We start from the raw sequence: 24,528 nt of genomic DNA, 5'->3' as shown, positions 1-24,528 counted from the left end.
TAACACACTCACACACCTATTCAGTTAAATAAAAAGAGAAATAAAAATGCCAAGGGCAAAATGAATGATGCTCTGCACTCCAACCATTTTCCAAAAATTAAAATGTTTTTAATTAGGAATTTTTAATTTTAAAATAGCGAAAATCTAACCTAAGTTTGGACGGAAATCATATGCATAAGGTAAAGCTACAAAAATAATTATGTTTTTGTTTGTTCTATTAACGTTCCTTTGAGTACAGAGGCTATATGAGGCTCATGAACAAGCGTAATGCTTTCAAATTTTAAGGCTAACCCCACGGGGAATCGAACCAGATACTACGTACACCAGAAGCGCAATTCCCAAACTGTGGCGCGCGCACACTGGGTACACAGAAAATAATAAGTAATGACTGAAAAGAAAACTTAAACATCATTAAGCTAAAGTTTTAATCGTGAATGAGTAAGTTAGATACAATTAAAAAGATGATAAAACTAAACAAATAAATGTTTATATAAATACGATAAGTACAGTATACGGAGCACGTAGAAGATCGATTTTGTTTTTCACAATTATGTAATATGAATTACCTTTTATTTATTAATATTTTACCTAGGGTACAGTGAATAGAAATGCTAGCCAGATGAATACATACATTGACAATTGGAGTGGTAAGATTACTAAGAATTGTGGTTATTTACGTATTCTGTATTCGAAGAACAATTAATCAGTGAAACTGTTCAATTATTGTAGACGGATTCCAGTATTATTGCTCTTTGCAATTTAAAGGGAAAGTCTGAATCTGAGTTAATAGTCATAGTGAGTGAATGGTTAAGTAGTCGTTAATTGCATCGTAGACTCAAGATAAGAATAAATGTACACTCATGTCCAAAGTGATTGTCGCATATCTATAACTATCTTCTTGTAAGAATATGATTTGATAATGATTTTGCAGGGTACTTTTAATACTGATTCTATGTGTATAATTGGGAAATATATATTTGTGATAAATTTCATAGGAAAAGAATTCTAAATAGTAAAATTAAAATGAGTAGAACAAAATGTTGCTAAATGGACAAGAAAGGTTTATTTTCGTTTTATTGTTCTTATTTACTGCTCTTTTGACATGAAATTTTCCACATACATGCACGATTATGCACATACTAACATTATAAGAAATACCGGGTGAATTCGTTATCAAATTATATTCCTACAACAACATATTTATAGACATGCCACAATAATTTTGAACATAAGTGTACCTAAGTTTGATAACATGCATCAGTATTAACTTATGATTCTGTTAATTTAGATTACAATGTAGCAAAGTTGATGAATTTACAACACTAATTTGACCGAAATCCCAAATTTTGAAATTTTGCCATTCACGCCATGCATGTTAAAATAAAAATAAATAAAACGTTTAGCATATAAAAGTTCTCAGCTTAAAAAGTACCTATAGCTTTTTCTCCGGGCCATGCGTGATGCAGTCATGCTCCACGCCCGGCCGGTCAACCTGAACGGACAATAAACCTACAACTATGACCACCGGCCCTATACATGTGTCCAAATGAAACCTTCAATTATAATCCTTCAAACACCGGTCACATATGACAGACGCGGCTTGAGCGGAAAGCTCTATGCCGGTCCCAGATGACTCCCATGGCAGACAAAGTGTTTATTTATTTATTTATTTATGACTTCTTTTACGTGGCGAAGTTAAGGCTCTGAAGCCTTCTCCGAGCACTTAACCACGTGCATACATTTTTTTTTAAAAAAGCACCAATACATAGAAAATATTAACAATTACAAAAGAAAAGTATTGAACCACATAAAAAAATAATATACTACTTAAGTAAAAAAAATAGTTAAACACTTCAAAAACAAAAATTGAAAATAATATACAATAGAGGAAACAAAATAACATGGAGAAACCTAAATTGCATATTGCATATAGCGGTACTAGAAGTATGAATATATAAACAGTACAAATTAACATAGGTTACCTATTGGTTGTGTGTTCATATGTGGGTTATTAATAATCTGGTAAAACGAAGATGTCTCATGTGCTACCAGTATCCTTATCTTTACTTAAGAGAAGGGAATTTACAGATTTTTTAAAATTTGGCAACTGTGGAAACGTTGTGTATTAATTGAGGTAAACTGTTCCAGAGGCGTGTAGTACTTACTGTGAAGGATTTTGGGTATGAATCAGAATTGTGACTGGGTATGGAGAGCAAGAAATTATCTTGTGATCTTGTGCTTCTAGTATGAAAGTCTGATAAATATAAAAATCTACGGGCTAGATACGATGGTTCTGACGTAGTAAGTATTTTGTACAATAGGGTAAGATTATGTAAATTTCTTCTTTCAACTAACGTCAGCCATGACAGTTTTTTATAAAAAGATGTGAGATGTTCCCTGTAAGTTATATTGAAAATGAATCTAATGCAGGCATTTTGGACTCTTTGCAAGCGCTTTGCTTGATTTTCTGTTAGATCAGAATAGACTGAGACGCAATAATCAAGTTGTGGAAACACCAGTACCTTGACAAGTTTGAACTTCAGAGATGTTGGTAAGAAATTTCTTAGTCGATTTAACGTATGCAGGGCACCAAATGCTCTCTTACAAACTCCATTTATTTGATCTGACCAGGGGAGATTTTGATTTAGTATGACTCCCAATTTTTTTACATTTGTAGAGAATGGAATAACAGTATTGGACAATTTTATATTTGGGAGCTGATAGATATTAACAGAAGAGAGAATTCTTGGGGAGCCAATTAAGATGCACTGCGATTTTGTTGCATTTAATTTTAACCCGTGAGCCGTAGACCAGTTGCTGATTTTGTTTAACTTAGTATTTATTTTCTCAATCGCATTATTAATATCTTGTTGGGGAAAAGAAGCATATAACTGAAAATCATCAGCGTAAATATGGTATTTACAATAGGTGAGAATTTTAGGGAGATCATTAATGTAAAGGGCAAAGAGGAGGGGACCTAGTACGCTACCCTGCGGCACTCCACTGTTGATACAATGCCATGTCGATATGTGATCCTGATTGATCACTACTCTTTGTTTACGTTCGTGAAGGTAAGAATGAAACCATTTAACCACTGGTTCAGAAAAATTAAACAATAATGATAATTTCTGAAGTAATATATCAAAATCAATCGTTTGAAATGCTTTACTATAGTCAAGTAGAGTCAGAAGCGTTAGTTTTCTATTATCAATAGCCCATCTTATATCCTCAGTTACGTTTACTAGTGCAGTGCATGTGCTGTGATTACTTCGAAAACCAGATTGAAATGTATCCAATAAATTATTTGTTGTTAAGTATTCCCGAATTTGATCATTTACAATATATTCAAAAACTTTTGAAAGCACGGGAAGGACACTCATAGGACGATAGTCTGCGATATTGTCAGCGTTGTTCTTTTTTGGAAGTGGGCGGACCTTAGCGAGTTTCCATACTGTGGGAAAAGTACCTGTGGCAAGAGAGTAATTCAATATGTCAGTGATAGGATTAAGTACATGCGGTAGGATTTTCCTGATCATGGTTATTGAAATATCATCTGTACCAGTGGCTTGAGATTTAATTCTTTGGATCGCTTTAAATACATGTGCAGGCTGTACGTGAGAAAACGAGAACAGAGAGTTAATTCCAGAAGCTACAATATTATTCATTGTTTGAAGTTTCATGGAGGCTGGTATCATACGGCTTTGACAGAAAAAAGTGTTTAATTCATCTGGCGTATAGTTAACTGCGTTCTTGGCTATGTTTCTCCCAACACGTAATACTTTTGGCCGTTTCCAAAGAACTGCTCCATTATTTTCGAATTCAAGTATTTCATAGGCGCTGCCTTCCTTACTCCTTGAGTGCAACGGTTTTTTAATATTCTATAGTTTTCGAATTTTGTATTGGGATTTATTGTGCTATCACTGGAAGGATTGCTATTTTTAACATGTCTCCTGTATGCTCTATAAGCTTTATCTCTCCGCGTCATTAACAAACGTAATTCATCGGTTAACCACGGTGATGGAGGTCGCGAAACGCGTTTCTTAACTACAGGAGCGTGTCTATCATACAAATTTATTATTAAAGAATTTAGAGTATTTACCTGCTCGTTAACTGTAGGCAGGCAGTTTATTGAGTGCCACGGCAAGTAGGCATCATCGATGGTCAAAATAAGTTAGTATGAGTAACAGGTTTTAATTTACAAAGTTAAAATTATCCCCTTGTTCCTGTTCATGGTCAAGTGATTAATGTGAATGCTTTCTATGCGCGTAGCTCCGGGCTCGATTCTGGTGGATAATTGCCTTGAAGACAAACCCCAGTAGTGGTTTGGGTCCCACTTTAAACAGTAGGTTTTATCTTTGATGCGTAGAGTCCCTGGTTCGATCCCCGGTCAAGTAAGTTTGTGGTGGACAACATTGTGTCCGTGGATTTTCTTAGGGTACTCCCCTCTTCTTCCCACATTTCATTCCATCAATTTTTCCATCATCATTCACTTGCCTTAAGCATCCGTCTCCATTAGCCAAAAGGGCATAATCGTGGAACGATAAACTGAAAGATAAACAGTAATTCCCGTCTCATACAGTCTTGGTGGTGAAAAGGGCTGTTAAAATCAAAATCATTCCACTTAAAACCATCACATGTAAAATGACTTAATCTTCACCCCTGGTCTAGTGGTTAGCGTGTACGTCTTTGGTGCAGACGGTCTCGGGTTCGATTCCCGGTGGAAAAGCATTTAAAGATATTATATGGTCTGTATTCCACATTTCCTAGTATACTGTAGGTTTTAGTCTTCTTACTTCCTTGCTTGGAGCTTGCGTATAGCCTTTGGTGCAGAAAACGTACGTTAAACTTCTACAAGCATATAAACTTTAAGATCATGGAGCAGTGTGCAGATACGTATACCATGTAAAAGTCTGGGTATAGAGGGAACGCATTACCACTGTTTCTTTTATATTTTGATCGCTACAAATATGATGGTCTGCTTATAGTGATTTAAGATGCCACGTACATTATGTGAGGTGCTTTGCTATCAAATGCATAATAAAAATCCAAATTATGAAAGAGAAACAAGTTGGGGCACAATGATAATAAACGGGCAGCGTCTAATTGTGTCAGGCCAATTCCTAACAGTAAACAGTCACGCTAATAGATGTTGCTACCTGCAGTTTTGTGTATAACAAACTCCTGGATTAATGGTATAGAGAATAGTGGTTGGTGGGGAAACTTAAATGAAAGTTAAATGTAAATAACTTGAGATTTAAATTAAACATAATTTAAATGACATAATTTTTTTCTAGCGGCTACAAGATTTATTGAATAATAATAGAGTAATATTTATATTAATAATAATATAATTTTTTTCAATGACGTAAAAAATCTATTTCATCACACACTTCTACACCTAGCACTCCATTTTCGACAACGACAAACACATTCAATGTTACCAGAACACAGAACAGGAACTGGAGACCACAGTTTAGCACTATATATATATATATATATATATATATATATATATATATATATTAAAAAAGAAAGAAGTCCGTCTAAGTTCAATATCTTAGGCAAATATTTTCGGAATTAGTGATAAAAAATTAAAATAAGAATATAATGCCAGCGAAGAAATATAAAGGGAAATAGAACGGATTTACTAAATAAACTTAGAAAGCAAATCGCTGTCCATCACCATGTTTATACTACTTATTTTAAATAAAAAAATTCATCCAGCTCTTGTGCTGATGGGAAGGATTTTAAAATGCTGACTGCTAGGCTTATTCGTTGTATTAAATAGTGTTTGCTTCTTGGGTCGCCTGACTTCTTAATTAAAGTTGATCCTAACTCATTCAAAAATTCACTGGCTTCTTTGCTAAAAACCCCCATCGTTTCTGCAGCAAAGGCAACAAAAAGATGATCTTCTTTTAGTCTGGAGTACTTTGTATGTTTACGCTTAGCGGCTGCTTCTGCTGCATTTCCTGCTTCCTCACAGGTTAGTGTTATGTATGAAGGAGCGAAAGTATCAACACTTGTTACATCCCATACAAGACTCTGGCTCTTTTTCCAAGGGATTAAAGTTACTCCATCCGGTCTTTTACCATCATTTCGATACAATCCTTGTGGATCAATGATGCTAGGAACCTAACATAATTTTAATCTATAGTATAACGGGCCAAAGATTTGGACACAACAGTATAAATTACAGTGATATCCTTGGTAGATAGGTTTGACTAATTAGCTCAAAGAATTTGATTCCGTTCTCGGTTAATACTGTTTCTTTTTCGAAAAATTTCGATTTAAAAAAAAAATATGGGAGGGGTTGTATACGAAGCAAAACTTGAGATTGTCTGATCTCAAATATATGTCGTGAAAGTGATGTTTCGTCTCGGAAAGTCTGTCTTAGCCTATTCTATGGGAAGATCTCTGTCTGGTCTCGGAAAGTCTGCCTAATTGTATTAGAAGAGTTCTGTCCATTCTCGGAAAGTCTGTCTGATTCTATTGTAGGAACTCTGTCTCGCCTCGTAAAGTCTGTTGATTCTGTTGTAAGAGCTCTGTCTCTTGACGAAAATTCTGTTTCGTCTCTTCTCTTGGGAAAATCAACTTGGTCTTCAAATCTAGTTATCTGGAAATTTAAAAGGATCATTAGACAAATAAGATAGGTACTAGTTTCATTAATAAAAAGGCGTATAATTTTCTTCCCTAGCAGTGGCGAGCTAGGAAAACAGTTGCAATGTTAAAGAAAAACACAGACACATATATTATAATTATATAAATCATTATACTCATCCCGCTGATCTAGTGCCGACGCTAAACTTCAATCGACCAATGATTATGTAGCATTGTATATATAAGTTGCTTGCCTAAGAAGGTCAGAAAAATGTCAGAAGTTCAGAAGCTGTTGCACTGACCACGCTGCACCAGTTGAAATGTGCGCTGTATGGCTGGATAGAGCCCTTCATGAATTCTTGTGACATGATATTTAGTATTTTGTTTCAGTATACAGAGGTAAGGCGAATTGCAGGAGAGACAGACAAAATAGTTTTCAGTTGTCTGTAGTTACACGATATTGAAGGACTGATGAAATTAGTTAACATATAAATAGAAGTACTGAACTTAGTTCCTTGTTGCTGGAGCTCATATATTGCAATGGCTGCCCAGACGATGCATGTTCAACTGAGTGATGTGTAGTTACCACATGGATTCCTTGGTGCCATTATATTTCGCTTTCTAAACCGGAGTTACATACCTCTTCACTCAGGTACACTGAAAAAAATGTATGTAGTGTACGTAAAATCGTATGTTACGTTTGTAAATCCTATAGTATTTGGACTTAGCGAACGTATAACTGAAAACGCATGTTTTATATAATACTTTCTGTATAAGTGTTCCATCTATACGTGCTTTCCGTATGAAACAATACAAGCGGTCAGGATTTCACATACAAATGGACGTATATAACATATAGCTGACGAAGGTAACATACATATATGTATGCAATATAAGGAAGACTATTAGATATCAGACATCCTGCAACGGCGTGATGTAACATCTAAGGGCAGTGCCTAGGTAGCATACGGATAACGTATGTTCCGTACTGATTTCTACAGTAAGCAAGAGGATTCTGTTTATTTGTACAATATACCACTGTCCCGAGAACGGATTTTTCTCAGTGTAGCTTCCCAATCAATACCAGAAAATGTTGTGCTCGTACCTGGAACAGACCTAGGGACTACAGACACCGAAGTCAGGCCCGCTAAGCATTCGGTTAAGCAGGACTTCAGAAATACTTTTATAAATTTTGAACTTCCACATTATTTTTCAATGCCTTATATTTGTACTCGCACGCAGTAAATTTTAGTGCACATGCAAACGAGAAAGAGTTCGAAAAGCTAAAGAATACAGTATATGGCCAAGTTCTGAAATATCTCGTGGTGTTAAAGATAGAGCTTCTGGGAAGCTAGTTTTCTTGAGATAATTATAAAAAATCGTAACATCACGGATTACATAGGGAATATATTACATGTGAACAGAATCCGTTTTCAATAACAGTATACTTTAGACGGGGAAGAGGATTTGATCCGGTTTAGCACCCCTGGCTACGCCACTGTCTCTCAATATGATATAATATTTAAAATGACGTAACGAAATAGTTTTCTCTTATATTCGTATTAAAATCAAATATATATCTTACGAGATTCACTTACCGGAACACAAGTGAGCGAATACTCGAATACATAGACGTTGTTGACTTCATAGTCTCGTGGAGACCCCATCTGTTGATAGTTGTGTGTTTCAGGACAGAAGCAATGAAGGCGGTCGTCCATGGCTAGCTTCTCGTCAGTCAGGGTGGAATATTTTGTTCTACTCGTATACGCTACCATCCCTTCTTCACACCGCGGAACGTGGTCTACTTTGTGACAGAACTGAAAAATACATTACATTACATTAATAAAAAATAAATTACAAAAGTTAATAATAAGAAAAACAACATAAAAGTACACTAAAACGTAGAATTTTCAATTATGGCTTGACCCATTCCGGTACAAACATTTGACGATAGATCTGTGAGTTCTCAATTATCTGGGAGAGACTTAAGAATCGAGGACCACACCAGACAGATTTGTTAGAAAAAATACTTTATATTACAACCTAAATTATAAAGCTAGATATTTAAATATTACATAATTAATATTATTACTATTGATATATTATATTTATAACTCCCAAATATCTTATTTCCATTTTTATGGCATGACTGCATGAGACAAACGAGGTATGTTGAAAAAGTGTTGAACCTTATTTTTTTCCCCGCGTACACCAATAAAGCGCGGGAGACATTCTTCAGTGTAGATCTAGAGGAGACACTCATGAGTAGTCGCGATTTTTTCTCCGGCCGCAGAAAACGTCAGTCGCTGGCAGTCAACCAGCGAGTGAAGACGTGTACTGAGCTCTGTCAATTTTTTTTTTAAATGACAGAAAAACTTGAGCAGCGATATTGTACCAAATTTTACCAAAAATCTTGGCGATATCCAAGCGGAAATCATTCAATCAGATCGGTACATTCAATTTTGAACGATAGTTTGGGGCATGAGGAGAGTGACCGCGAAATTTGATTCAGGTTTCCATCGTCAAACACAACATTCCTGTGTGTCGTCAGTCACACTACTCACCCGACATGGCTCCGTATGAATTTTGGTTATTTACCAAGCTGGAAATGCCACTAAAAAGATCCGATTTGACTCAAAAAGAGACATCATGCGGAATGCCACTGCACGGTTGCTCACCATTCCAAAAATTGCGTTTCAGAAGTGTTTCCAACAATGGCAGAAGCGCTGGGAGAAGTGTGTGCATTACCAAGGAGACTACTTTGAAGGAGATTAGTGTTTCGGATTTCCAAATCAATAAATGTATTTTTGCCAATTAAAGATTCGACAGTTTTTGAACACACCTCGTATGCTCCTGAAAAATCAAATTTCCCAAGAGTATCATTATCATTACCACAGATACACAAAAACACTTTTAGTTATGGCATACTCCATTCCAAGAAAGTTCAGGGTCGTTCTTACTGGGTTAGAAAAAAAATTGGTTGTGCTAGAAATATAAAATATTTTTCTTAGAATGTCTTTTTAGAAAGGGATTTCTTTTTTTAAAAAAAGAATCTTCATGAAAATACACGGAAAAGACAGGAACACCAATTGTTTTTCTTTACTTACAAGCATTGCTGCTGGTAATTGCGATAAACAATGTGATCGAGATAATTACAAATTTGCGTTTGATTTATTTATTTACTCGATTTTATGACAACATATCATATATTTATTATTCAACAAGCAGATGATTGAATACCGGCATTTTTAAGTCCCGCTCAAAAAAAATAAAATAAATAAAAAAATAAAAAATAAATAAATAAATAAATAAAATAAAATAAAATAAAAATTAAGGAACAAGACTAAATTCCTGCTTAATCCTGTGTAAACCGGGTCAGATGGGAACCCGACTGAAAACGTCTTCATCCTTACGCACTATTGGCTACGTGCCATTATCTGCCTAGTTATAGAAGCGAGTTAGCAATTCTCATGTCACTATCGACGACCGTATAGTTTTTACTGAAGTGCGTAGTTTACATAAACACTAGATGGAATGTTTTATCTGCGTAGTTTCAGTATTTTAGGGATAGACTTTGCAATGCTTTCGTAAGATTCTAGTTTCCGTTACAGATATTCGTGTGGGAATGTTATGCTAATCACTTCCTAGTCATGACTTTTTAGTCGTGGCTGTATACAGCCCGGTAGCCAGCCCAAAATGTAGGGGGGGGAGCTGAAGTTAGGGGCAGCCCGATCCACCCATATTATATAGTTCATCACCATATTAAAGTTCATTTGCAAACCTATCGTGAAACTTTAGGATGGCCAGCGAAAATTTAGGGGGGCCCGGCCCCCTAGACCTCCTGGATACGGCCCTGGCTGTATAGCTATCATTTTGTAGTTATATTAATTTTGAATTAGGCAACTCTTTGTCGCTGCGTTTCAGAAATGACGGTGAGTATTTTTCAACCAACTGAAGGGTAATTCCGTGTGGAGGAACTTGCTTCGTCTATTCATTTTCTTTTGCACGCCCTTTCATCTCATGCTCACCAATTTCTGCCAAACAATAGATAATGTGAACTGATATGTAAAGTGCATCTAATATTTCGTGTGTTTGTATAAATGTGTGCGTGTTCATACAATATTATATTTTGATGTCATTTCTTTCCTTCGGGCGTTGTACTTATCCGCCTCGTAAAATGTTTGTGTATGCTGCGTTTCCTTGATTTATTATAATAGTTTCGTAAGTACGATTGACAAATAACATGTGAGTATGTATTGCGTACTAGACGCTATTCGTCGGGGCCAAGCGCACTTTTCTTGACGGGTTTCATTTATTGTGTGCATTTAAAAAGGAAAGAAAAAAATAACATGCCACACACGCAAGAAGATAGTATCATATGCAGCTGCTACAATAAAAGATTGGCATGATGATGATCATGATCAATTATTATGCACTGTACTATGAGTAGAAAGGATATTCATGTTTTCGTATTGAACATTTTATAGTATGAATATCTGCAGTTCCTCCCATCAACTATGTTTTTTATTTTGATTGTTCATTGCCCTTTATGAAGTCGCATTAATAGAGTCTAAGTTAATATAAAGGTAACCAAGAAAGTTCTGTCGCTTTCTGTGGAGGTCTGTGTTCAATTGGCCCTAACACAGTGAGTTGAATGCGAATGGACATAAGGCGAAGGTCAGTTGTTGGTCTGAGCATATCCAACATATAACCTGGTAAGGACAAAGTGAACATCGGACCTCCACAGAGCGTCAGAAGGGAGTGTATGCTGTACGAGTTCAAACTGTTGTCAAACGCCGCTGCAGCAGGGCGGAAGATATGCCAGACCTTTTGTGAGAGTGTCGTGACTACGCGGACAATGCAACGGTGTTTTTACAAGTTTAAGAATGGTGACGAAATACTCGAAGACGAACCACGTGCCGGAAGATCAACACGTGTACACAATGAAGATCTTCAGGCAGCAATTGAGGCAAACACTGGTCACACATATGAGGAACGGAGACTACAATTCAGTGTGAGTAGAGAAACATTAGCATTAGCTCCATCAACTTGGGAAGCACTAAAAGTTGGGTCGATTAGTGGATTTGACTCCAGGCCAAAAGGCAACGCGAGGAGACACCTGTGTTTCTTTGCTGTCTTGTCTGAAGAAGGAGCCATTTCTGGACAGGGTGTTGGCAAGTGATGAGAAGTGGATCCTGTACGAAGCTCCACGGCGCCGTCATCATTGGTTAACATACCAGGAACGGGTTCCAAACCAGCCGAAACCAACACTGCACCAGAAGAAGGTCCTCCTGTGTGTTTGATGGACTGCTCGCAGCATCGTGCATCCGGAACTGCTACCAGCTGGTCAGAGCATCAATGCAACTGTGCACTGTCAGCAGTTGAGCCGTGGTCAAGAAAAACTCAAAACTGGAGCCAGCACTTCTGAATTGCAAAGGAGTCCTGTTACAGAACAACGCTAAGCTCCACGTGACTAGGATTATCCGGGACACCATTCTGAGCCTTGGATGGGAAACACTATTGCATCCGCCATACTCCCCGGACATTGCACCGTCCGATTATCACCTGTTCCATTCCTTGAACAATCACCTTAGAGGATGCCAGTTCAAATCCCTAGTAGAGGTGCAAAATGCACTTGATAAATTTTTCGCTTCGGGGCCCACCAAGTTCTACCGCGATGGAATCCATGACCTTCCAGAATGTTGGCAGAAAGTCGTCGATGCTGATGGGGACTATTTTTGATCTTCTAGGTACGTCTTAGGTGACATATCGATGTACGAAGGTGGTGGGTGAAAAAGCAACAGAACTTTCTTGGTTACCTTTATAGACGATGAGAACGAGTCGTATTTATGTATTTTTAAAAAATCAAAGTACGTTAATTTTTGTGCCTACAATCTTGTGCATAAGGAGCAAATTCATTGCCTTCCTGTTATTGGAAAAGATCTTTAAGTTTTACGTCCCACAATTATGCTGGGAGGCTAAAGGAGATATGAACGAAATGGTGGAATGAAGAAAGTGGGAGGAAACGGGAGAATCCTGCGAAAACCCAAGGGCACGGTGTTTGTCTACCACAAAGTTCACTTGGCGTGAGCGCAAATCGACTGCACGCACCAGAGGTGAACGGTGTACCACTGAGCCACACGACCTCCTGCAGTTCTTGGGTTTATGTCCTAGATGCATTGTAATTTATTCCTTTTCCTTTTAAATAATATTGACAATTTTTATTCCATTGCAATTTTGTTTTATTTACCATAGTGAGGGGTGATATTGACCAATGGGGTGATTTTGAACAAAAATGGAGGAAACCGAGGTTCATTATTTGACACAGATTAACCCTTTACAAGAAAATAAAAATTATTGGTGCATTTTGTGTTTATTACAATTAAGAAAAGTACAAGTTCTCAGTATTTAAATGCATTACTGCTAAGCAAAAATTATGAAATTTGGTAAAGAAAATACTTGAAATTTTTTAGGGGAAAAATCTGTATATACTAGAAAGATATAATAAGCTGGAACCCTGGAACCCATTTCGTTGCTAATAATAGGTAATTGTGTCCACATTCTAAATGTAAGTGATAATTGTCAAACAACTTTTTGTGTTATGGTAAAAAAAAGTGAAACAAAGACGCATTTCTTCTATATATGGGAGAGACTTTGAACTTTATTGCTTCTTTGCCCCTAACGAAATGGAAGATAACCAAGGAGGTAAAGAGTCTGGATGTGGCAAAGTTCCCATTGATGCTAAAGGAGCTCTGGAATGAAATACATCTGAAATCTGTGGAAGAAAATCTGGAAGCTGAATTCGCAGCTACTTGTATCTACCCACTCAACCGTGATGGACTGCTTAAACAAAATTAAAGACTGAACTGATAATCCTCCCGAGAGCTTCGCTGAAGACCTGCATACATGTATTGTTGAGTATTTGAAGTGTTTTCGACAGCCAAAATCAGGAGAACAGGTCTCAATTTGTTTCGGCATTGAACGATGACATTTCACCTATTGACGTTGACGATATTGAGAAACTATTGCCACAGCCTGAGGCGGGATAGAGCAGTATTCGGTGTTTCTTTCATGGGTTACAATATTTGTTAAGACACTCCTGATTTCTATTGTTTACATTTGAAAATGAAAAATGAAATTGTTGAGTTTTACGTCCCACAGTTATGCCGGTTAGGCTAAAGGAGATGGTGATGATGAGAGATGAATGAAATGGTGGAATGAAGAAAGTGGGAGGAAACGGGAGAACCCCGAGAAAACTCACGCAGACAGTGTTTGTCCACAAGAAAGTTCACTTGGCGGGAGCAGGGTTTGAACCCGGGACCCCAGGTGAACGCTCTACCACTGAGCCACTGCAGCCCCTGTTTACATTTGAGTGTTATCTGTTTGCTGTATGGTACTACGTATATGCATGGCTATTGTTTTGTACTCAAGTTCATAACTTTTATTTTGGGTGTTACAGAACACATTGTTCAGTCTAAAAACTTATGATGTCATATTTTGTTTGCCAATTTGTACTTGTAATTCCATTTTCTTTATTTCCTTAGCTGTATTAGTGATTTGAACGGTATTTATGGTAAGCCTCGTTTTGTTTTTGAATAAATCCTACATTGCTAAATTGGCAATAACACAACTTTGAAATAAACTAGAGCGTTTTTTTCTTTACACCAAATCAAAGAATATGAGCTGAAGGTTTTTTTCTACTTATGAGACAGGTGAAATAATCAGTTAAACTTTCACTTTTACTCTTGACAAAATACAGAGTTAAATTTGATTTTTTTTACATAACTCAGTCAGTTTATGTCCTAGAACAACAAAATCAATACCTACATGCAGGGCTGTTTAATGTCTTCCACATGGTGGAGTCTTTTTGAACAGAAGTCTTGCACAGACCCAGATACCATCACGTAAAGTTCAGTGTTCAAAGTCACCCCATCTTGGGGGTGACTTTGAACGCACCATTTCTTACTTGTATTTCAGCAAGTTGCGAATATAAATGAATAAATGTGTAGATACGAGTAGAGCTTGTGGTTAAAGGAACAACATACAATCTGAATAAGTGTTATGTGAAAATTCAGCTGTTTTAAGAAGTTATTTAAGTTTCTTTCTCCAAAGTGTTCAATGTTACCCCACACTACGGTATTTTATTATTTTTCGTGCTACTTTGTTAAAGTCTAATATTAATGTTTTGGTTTTTTTCTTTTCCGCATTACTATTGTACTGTACGTCTCACATTCCTGATTGTCGAAGCTTATTCTTTGCTTGATACATTGGATACTTTTAATAAAGATTCTCAAATATTCTCTTAATCCGAGCATTCTCTTCCTATTTTATTCCACAACCTCCCTTTTTATCACATTCCCTTGCCAGTGGGTTTCAAATATTTTCCAGTTTGGAATAAGTTTTCTTGATTATTGCTTAAATGCAGTATTTGTTCTATTTATATTTTTCTTAATATGTTTTCAGTAGTTTCATTCTTGTATTCGATTCGAATGTAAACGATTTCTTTTGTGATGATAAGAAAGGAATGAAATAGTGGAAAGAAGAAAGTGGGAGAAAACGGAGAACCCTGACAAAACCACACACATGATGTTTGTTTACCACAAAAATGACCTGGCGCGAGCTGGGATCGAACCAGGGGCCCCATATACCAGAGGTGAGCGCATTATCACTGAGCCATCGCGGCCCTTTGTAAAATTTGCATGCATGCTTCAATCTTCCTTTTAAAATAATAACAATAATTTACCTACTCGATTTACTTTCCCTCTCTTTTTTCTACTTTTGCATATTCCAACATTCATCCAGTAGAACTTAACAAAAAATGTGGAAACAAAAACATCACTCAAGTTGACAGATATGCAAACGTGAGACATGCCTGATTAGTTCTAAAACCAAGATCAAAATGATGTAAATTACTATTTTCAAAGCCGAATGCTTCATAATCTAAGTTTGCGTATACCTTTTGCAAAAGCTTAATGGCCAGGTAGAGCAGAAAGAATAGTAATAATAAAAGGAAACGTTATGGGTGTCATTGACTAGTCTAAATTTAACCTTGATTGAGTCCATTCCATTGCTCTTCGATTTCATTCGAATGTTCTGATTTGGTTTAGTTTCCTTATTTCTTCCAAACAAAGGCATTTTTAGCAACATCAACTATTGGGCAATATGTTACGAAGAATACGCCATTATTTGGTGTACAGGCAAAAGTCATTAAAAAATTAATACGAGACAGATCGAGAAGTATGCACATATTTATGTAAAAGTTTGGTCGAGAGGTGCTCGAGCACAGGCCGTAGAGTACTGATGTGGCTACTTTTAGACCATCATCTTTTTTGGCCCGATGAAGAAACTCTTGGCTGGACAATGTTGAAATTTCAATGACGAAATCAACTCTATACTTTCGAAAGACGGACTTCTATAAACAGGATACTTTGAAATTTGTGCCACAATGGGAGAAAAGTTTTCAGGGACTTGGTGGCTACGTTGAAAAGTAACTTTATTATAAGTCCTTACTTTATATATACATTCTTGCTGTTTTACCTATTACATTTTCTTCCATTATTGTTGTTTATTACTTCTTGATTCGTCCTCGTATCAATTTGTTTCGAACTACTTTTTGATTACTATGTACACCTGAGAATGACACATTCTTCAGAATATTTTATTCAGTAGGTGGTGTTGCTAGAAATGCCTTTGTGTGATGGAAATATGGAAAATGAAGTAAATCAGAAAATTTGGATGAAATCAAATAGCTTTAGAATGGAATCGAACGAGAAAAAAGTGACAGGAGTTCTGAGTAGGCCATAAAGAGCTTTAACGAATGACGTCCAGAACGTTTCATTTTATTATCCTAGTTTTCCCTACTCCTCCTAGTTACATGGAGAAACGAATACCGGCATTAAACAAATAGAAAATCATGATGCTACCCACGTACATGTATACGTTCTTTCGCACACATACGAGATACAGAAAACTGGTCCAAATCTCATTAGTGTCATTACCAACTCAAATCGCGATGACATATCTTTAATGAAGAATGAAGAAAGCAAAAACTTGAAAGTAATCTTCAGGAAAGTTAAAATTAAAAAATGAGAAGGCAAATACTGCGAAACGTTCCGAGTTGTTTGTGACAGATTGATGATAAAACTTGACGAGATAAATGAGCAGCATTGTTGATTTATTTTGCAATTTTCTACCAAAAAAAAAAAAAAAAATACAATCAAATGTTCAGATGGAGGTAGAAAGAAACGCTTAATTTTTCTTCTTTGATTGTATTCAGATGTCAAAAGAAGTGCTCATTCAAATATTTTCAAATGAACTGCTATTGGTTTCACGGAAAAATGAAAATAATACTTCTCCCTCTTCCTTCCCATTTAAGAGATTTTTCCTCTTCTAGTAAAACTGTAGACTTACTTAGACGCATATAACTCAATCCCTAATTAAAGAAGAGATAAAAGTTATATATTATTTGAATTGAAACTGTCTTTTTCATTGGTATAACTTGCGTTTGAATATTGTCCAAAATTGAGAAATAAAAGAAGAAAGTTTTGAAAACTTACCAACAGAAATGTTCGTTTTATAATTGTATTTGCTTATAACTCGACAACACTTCCTCGGAAAGTAACAAAAGTAGAACTGAGGCATACTCTATTATATATAAAAAAAATGTGTGAATGTTTTGTTCATTGCTCCGATAGTACCTGAGAAAAAAAAATACAGATATTGTAACTGTAATGAATAAGGAGAGAATTGAATTTAGCTAAATGGAAATTAATGTTCATTCATACACGTTCTAAGTATAGGTACAATCTATATACAGCAGGACGTCGATAATCCGAACGTCAAAAATTCGAACGCGGTCTCAAGAAGCTTTTCACATTTTGTCTTATTGCTAGCGATAAACAAACAATAGAGTTGTCCGTCGGCGTTGTGTGAAGTCAGTGTTTTTACAAAAGTTCATTCCTATCATTCTTACAAGAACAGTGTAATTTTGTGTACGAGCAAGTTCTTCAGAAACATTAAATGTAAGTAGCCGTAAATACAGTATTGTAATTACTTTATGTACTGTATAACCACTGTATCGATAAAAGAGCATACCGTACAGTACATTTATGCCTAAATGGCATTTTCATGGTCACTTTCGAAAATCCGAACTACCTATGGTCCCAATTAGTTCGAAATTTCGACTTTCTACTGTATTTCATTTAAATTGTGACAAAGTTGGCTTTCTTTTATATATACTGTATGTTATGCTTGGACACAACATACAAAAAAGAAGTAATAGAGAGAGATTTTTAAAATTTTCGTTGAAAATATTCTCACGTTCATAATTTATTCGATTATTACTAGGCAACCATATCTCTGTTATATGTAAAATTATTTAAGTTTATCCTTTTCTATCGCAAAAGTATCCCGCAATTGTTTGATCTTAATAGCTCTAATAATGCCTGAGAAAAAATGTAAACTGTTTGCACTGCATTTCCTATATTAATATAAATTGCCCCGGGGAGAGGCGGTGGCTGGAAATGAAAGTTTCTACATCACAATACAAAATGTAACATATACGCTGTTGTTTACATGTTTTAAAAAAGCATTCAAGGTATAAGTGAAAAAATCTGGAAATGAAAATTTTCATCGGAAATATTTTCGAATTTTCTCTGTTTTTAGGATTATTCAAACTAGATATATCGAAGGAAAGTCTACTTAGCTGGAATTCAAAAGAATTATAACATATTTTTACTTTAGTTAAGGATTGAGTTATCCACGCCTAAGTAAAAGTCTACGATTTTGCCAGAAGCGGAAAAATCATATAAAGGAGCGAAAATTTAAATTCAACTTTCTGCCAAATCAATGGCGACCGAGCTGTAAAAATCTGCTTGAACACCTATTTTTACATGGTAAATACAATAAAAGAAAAAAATGTCCCTTCATCTGAACATCTTCCTGTTAGGTAAAAGGTAAAAATGTTTTACACTAAAACTTTTCATTACTTTTATAGACATGATATTGATGAATGCTGTAATGTGTTAAGTTCTTAATCAGATCATTTTTAGCAAGGAGGATGGATATTAGGACTTAGAATAAAATATTCTTACAATTCGTAAATTTTAATGTGGGATAAGATAGCACCTAATTTCCTGTATTGCCGATTCTTTTTTTACACAATATACCAACGATTTTTTTTGGGAATACGTCGTTGATAGTAAAAGAGAGCGAGAGAGAAACATATCTCAATGTAGGATTAATGAACTAATGAGATTACTGCTTATAGTAGAAGAATCAATGCTTTGTCTACTGCATTTGAGGTATTGCACTAAATTTTGGTTTAAATAATAGCCACTATGCGTTGTGAACTTCTCATATGCTATATATATATATATCTTTACGGGTATGATGAGCCCTATATTGTTAATGACTCTGATTTTCATTCTTCTGAGTCGTGAACCCTCTACTATTCGTGCTCTATTATAATTCTTGTTTATTTTAGAATCAAGGTTTATTTTCTACACATTCCTACGTTGTAGGCCCCACAGCTTTGCCACTGTTGGTTGATCGCAATAGATAGACTATTTATCAGATTTCGTAAATATTTTTATTGTTAAAACTTAACATCAGTGACTTTTATAAAGTTAATTGCAAACACACTTTGCTTCAAAGTTCCATATTGATCGAGACGGGGACATATAGCTTCGGTGCTGACCCCCCCCCCAAAAAACATGTAATCAATCAAGCAATCAAAGTTTCATATTATAATTAAGGTAGAATTCAGTACATATTTGAAGTACGGAAATTGCAGCCTTGCTTTTGTCGAAGAATACAATTCTTTAGAAGAGTGGTTGTTACTGACACCAATCTCGCACGGGAGGGTCCCACAAGTTGTCGCTAAAATCAGATTGCCACATAGCACATCTGATAGGGCATCATGAGAAATGAAAATGAGCAAAATTTAAGGTTCTATGGACCAGAAGGATAGGAGCTACGGGGCTTAAAAATTTGAATACCCAAAAAATTATATCATGGAATTATGTAAGTTTAAAGTAAATATCTTAAAAACCGTCAAAGCAATCAAAACAAAAGTTGCACAATATAATAAGAATAAAATACCCTATAGAAAAGCACAAACAGTATTGCCATAGGTGAAACAGTGTTGCCAACTCAGCATAAAAAATTGTTTGAAATAGCACCATATACAAGTGTGCACAGATTTAAAATGCACCATTATCACTAAATATAACAGTGAAGTGTTGTATTACAGTGTTGCACGATTGGAGCTACGTGTGCTGAAAATGTACAATAGAGAAGTCTGATGGCAATATTGTTTCTGGTTTTCTATAGGGCATTTTGTTGTCATTATATTGTGCAACTTTTGTTTTGATTGCTTTAACGGTTTACAAGATATTTACTTTAAACGTACATAATTCTATGATATAAGTTTTTGGATATTCAAATTTTGAAACTCCCTAGCTCCTATCCTTCTGGTCCATAGCACCTTAAATTTTGCTTATTTTCATTTCTCCTGATGCTCTATCAGATGTGCTATGCGGCAATCTGATTTTAGCTAAAACTTGTGCGACCCTCCCATGTCAGAAGGTGGCGATAACTCGAGGATAGGATGCCATGGGCTTGGTTTTGTGTTATGAAGATACAATGCACGTCTTTTGTTTTCTGATCCAGTCCTCGGCTCCCCTAAACTAAAGCGATAGTTAATTTGCTAATAGAGTAACTTTACATCACGTACACAAGCATACATAGCACTAGCACAATGTTCTTTCTTCGCACGGAAAGAATAAAAATTATGAAATGTTAAAATGTCATAAATTGCTAACCCTCGCCTTTGAAAGTGGAAGTTTTGGAATTGCTAAAACTTGCGTCAATGTAATCTTAATAAAAAGTTTATACGAATTTCGGTTCTCTAAGTTGAGAGTCTTCTGAGATACCCTATTTTTGGTATAAAGTTTGAACTTCATTCCTCTGGGTACGTATTTTAATGAAAGTCACGTGATAGAAGCCCTGTTTACATAAGACATCTTCCATACAGTTCACAGTCGTCTAGAATCATGTAAAACAAACGGTGTGGAGTCCATTTATTTAGTGGCACTAGCGGATCCTGAAGGATCGTTGAGAGGAGTAGATCGCCTTCTGTCCGATGAATGTAACGCCAATAGGCCTTTACGAAATAAAGTTTTATATCAAAACAGCATGCAATGAAACAATATATAAACATAATAATGTATATTCAGTATGTATAAACAATAACATAAACTTTCAATAAATACGATGAACATGATTGTTATATTTTTGTTGGTAACTTTTATATATTAGACAACTAAATACATGGAAGTTCGGCGGGATCGTAATACTTCAAATTACGGATGTGTTAAGGTATCAAATATTACTGTCGACAAAATAGATACTGTCAAACGCCTAGGATCAACATTAACAAACCAAAACCATATTGACGAAGAAAGCAAATGTCGACTAAAAGCAGAGAACTCGTATTATTATTCAATTCAAAATCTTTTGTCGTCGCAAATTGAATTGAGGAATTTAAAGCTTAAAAGTATAAAATGATAATCATGCTTGTTGTCCTGTATGGTTGCGAAACATGATCACTTACACTGAATGAAGAACATAGACTGGGAATATTTGAGAACAAGATCCTTAGACGAATATTCAGACCCAAGAGGAGCGAGAATGGGGAATGGCGGAAACTTCGTAACAAGGAATTGCATAATTTATACAGTTTACCAACCATTGTTAGGTTCATGAAGTCTAGGAGGCTCAGGTGGACAGGTCATGTAACCAGAATGGAAGAAAGTAGGGACGCTTTTGAAGTTTTAACTGGAAGTCCAGTAGGAAAAAGACCATTAAAAAGTCCTAGGCGCAGATGTGAGGACAATATTAAGATGGATCTCGCAGAAATAGGAATACAAAATAGAAACTGGATTCAGTTGGCTAAGGATAGAAGTCAGTGGAGAGCTTTGTGAACGCGGCATTGAACCTCCGGGTTCTATAGGTCATAGAATTAACGGCGTGACAAACATCTTGGCATTTGAAGGCGGCGCTCCAAGTTCCCTTTAAATGCTGCTAGCAAATGAGAGGCCAGCGGCATTGCTACGTTTATTTTGTACACATCCACGTCTATCTCTTCCACCTGATCGCGCTGTACTTTTTTTGCTTAGCCATAGTCACACCCTTTACCACTCGGCAACGCCGCGCCACAGCTTGCGTTTTATTCGTTTAGCTGAAATGCCAAGATGTTTGTCACAGGCTTTAGTTACTTAGTTTAGTTAGCTTTTATATATTAAACTGTAGGTTTCATCCCATATAATTTTGCTGCAGACAAAGATCGTAAATACAGTTCAATCAACCCAAGAGTTCCGATTTAGTGAGGTTTTTGGGAAGAAGCAGTGAAGATTTTACAGTCCTATCTTTTTTCGTTCTTTCCTTTCAATCAAGATGCAAGAAATTGAACATCTTCTGTTTTGGGTCCTGCATTACATCTTATGGCTTGGTTTTTGAAACAAGGGTAAAATATATATTTTTAGTTCAAAGAGTTTGAATTTTCTTACCCTACTTGATGGTGATGTTCATGCAGAGGATAAGTCTTACATTCACTCCCTTGAGGTATATCGCGATCAATTCAAGGAACTAGGACCACTAATATCCACAGCTCAAATCATATGCCTACATTTTGGTTATCCCCTGTCAGTTTATGCCACACAAATTGGATCGACCGAGAAAAGGCTATTTTCTATTTTTCTTGCTCCCTAACGAATTAATGCTGCAAGTACAAAGAAGGGACCTTTCGAGGCGTCACTCTTTGGCAGACAAACCACATGAACATATATTCAGTAAGTTACAAAAGGAAAAAACAACTTCCTTCTTTTCAGTTATCTTTATTATGCTACATGTCATTAAAAAAAATCACATGCTGCTTCCTATGCAATGCCTCGAAATGGACTCTGTAAGTCTCTACTTTAAGCTTGTTTATGAATGAGTAATGTAGAATATTTTATTGTCATTCTATAGGAAAAGCCGCGAAAAATTATGTTCAAAAGGCAAGTAACTAACAAGATAGAAAAGAAGAATCCTTCCTACCTGTCTCATTTGCATGACTATCAAATTGTGATTTTTAAAGAAGCTAACAATTCTCCTCCCCTACAACGACATTATCTCGTGAGTCGGTTTACGTTAATTATTCAGAACTGAAAGCCTTAACGAATATCCTGGACTACCTTGTTATCAATGTTTCATGAATATAAACGACATCTTTTGGTCTTCTTAAAAGTTGTACATATTCTCAGAAGTGTTCAGGCTATAATGAGAATAGCCTCTCTCTTTTCTTTTGAGAGTTTGAATAAATTAGATATTTGTTGCCGAATACTTTGTTTTTAATGAGTTATTCATACGTATGCACAGATTTCATTTAACATACATAAAATTTGTTTTCATCGCATTTAAAAAAAAATAATCTACTTCCTACTTTGTGTGCATATTTTCACAATGAAACACTCTCGCACTAAACAGAAAGAATATCCACGCACTTCATACGTTAGCTTAATAATAAATCACATTTTATCTTTACTACGACTAGGAAAACGTTGCAAGATACTAGTTTATTAAGAATGTATCAGAGTGTTTACTTCTCCGTTGGTGAATGTATTTCGCAACTAAAGACTCACATGCTTTTTTTTTAATGGAATGATCTCATCACAATTTTGTGTTATGAATAGTCCTAAATGAAAGAAAAATTCAGTTTAGCTCCTCACCTATCTTTAAACGTGAGAGATTTTACTTTTCAGCGACGATGGGAGAGAACATTCAAATCGAAACAAACTCGAGATTTCAAACGTATTTAGAAGTTTCAGGCTAATATATGAAGAAAAAAAATATGTTTTAGATGTCTGTTCTTCTGTTTACCCGTTCGTTCATCCTGATGTAAACATGTACACTAGTCTAGAAGCCATACCATTCAACGTATCGAAGCCAAATTTTTAACTTAAACTTTTTATAAGAATTTCGAATTTCTCCTATATCCCCATAAAAGATAATCTACTGAAGGGTGAAAATCAAATCTTGAGAGCGGCTCTAATGATTTTATTTATATTTCATATTTCAATATTCTATTACGAGCCTTATAATATGACACAAGTCGTTTATCCAGAAAAAAAAATCAGAAAGAATAGTTTACTCCTAGAAGTTGATTCTTTCTCGTAATTCTCTAGAAAACTATTCAGGTGACTGTTCATAATTAATAAATACATATTTGATTAGAGCACTTTATTCTTTGGGTGAGATTCTTTCGGTTACTTTCCCAGAAACGTTCAAGCTAGTTTGCTTATATATCATAATAAATATTTCATTAATTACCTTATAACATGACGTACGTGATTTCTTCTGAAAAGTCCACAAGAAGTAATTCACTCTTGCTCAACTTTAAAAGCTGATCATGCAATTTTATTCATATTTCATAAGTAAATATTTCAATAACTACTCTACAATATGGTATAAATCATTTTATGAAAAAAAAATCAAAAGGGCTAATTTACACTTGGGGAGGAGGGTATATGTTACTCTGATTTTTTTTCTGTGGTCGATTCTAACATGTCATCAACTTCGTCATTTATATTTCAAATATTGGATACTATTCGAGAACTTCCGGAAATATTGAATAAACTGTTAAATTAAACTTTCTCATCTATCTCAGAGCTAGATTGGGATAATTCGGTAGTTGGGGTTAAATGGATCTAGGTCTGGGAGGTATGGCTTAACATGTGTCTACCTTTGATCACCTTAATACCAAATATTCACCCAACAACTATTGGAAATGATCCCAATTCGATAATTATTCACTTTCCTTTACCATATTTCTCAAAAATATCCACTAACAGTTTCCCTCTTTTCTCATCTTCTTACTTCCTCTCTTTTTTC

The 24,528-nt window shown here is 35.6% G+C and overlaps 1 protein-coding gene across 1 annotated transcript in view; it reads right to left on the bottom strand.

Moving 5' to 3' along the window:
- Positions 1-24,528, bottom strand: part of LOC145666819 (U-scoloptoxin(11)-Sa2a-like) — a 420,750-nt gene that overhangs the window by 11,027 nt on the left and 385,195 nt on the right. Inside the window, exon 4 of the mRNA XM_081734383.1 lies at positions 8,196-8,414. Coding sequence (XP_081590509.1) covers positions 8,196-8,414 — 219 coding nt within the window. The remainder of the gene's footprint in view (positions 1-8,195; positions 8,415-24,528) is intronic.

Source organism: Thermobia domestica, chromosome 12, assembly GCF_964235325.1.
Source record: "Thermobia domestica chromosome 12, izTheDome1.hap1.1, whole genome shotgun sequence".
NCBI lineage: Eukaryota > Metazoa > Arthropoda > Insecta > Zygentoma > Lepismatidae > Thermobia > Thermobia domestica.
Note: the sequence above shows the minus strand (reverse complement) of the source record. Positions and strands in the feature narration are given on the sequence as shown.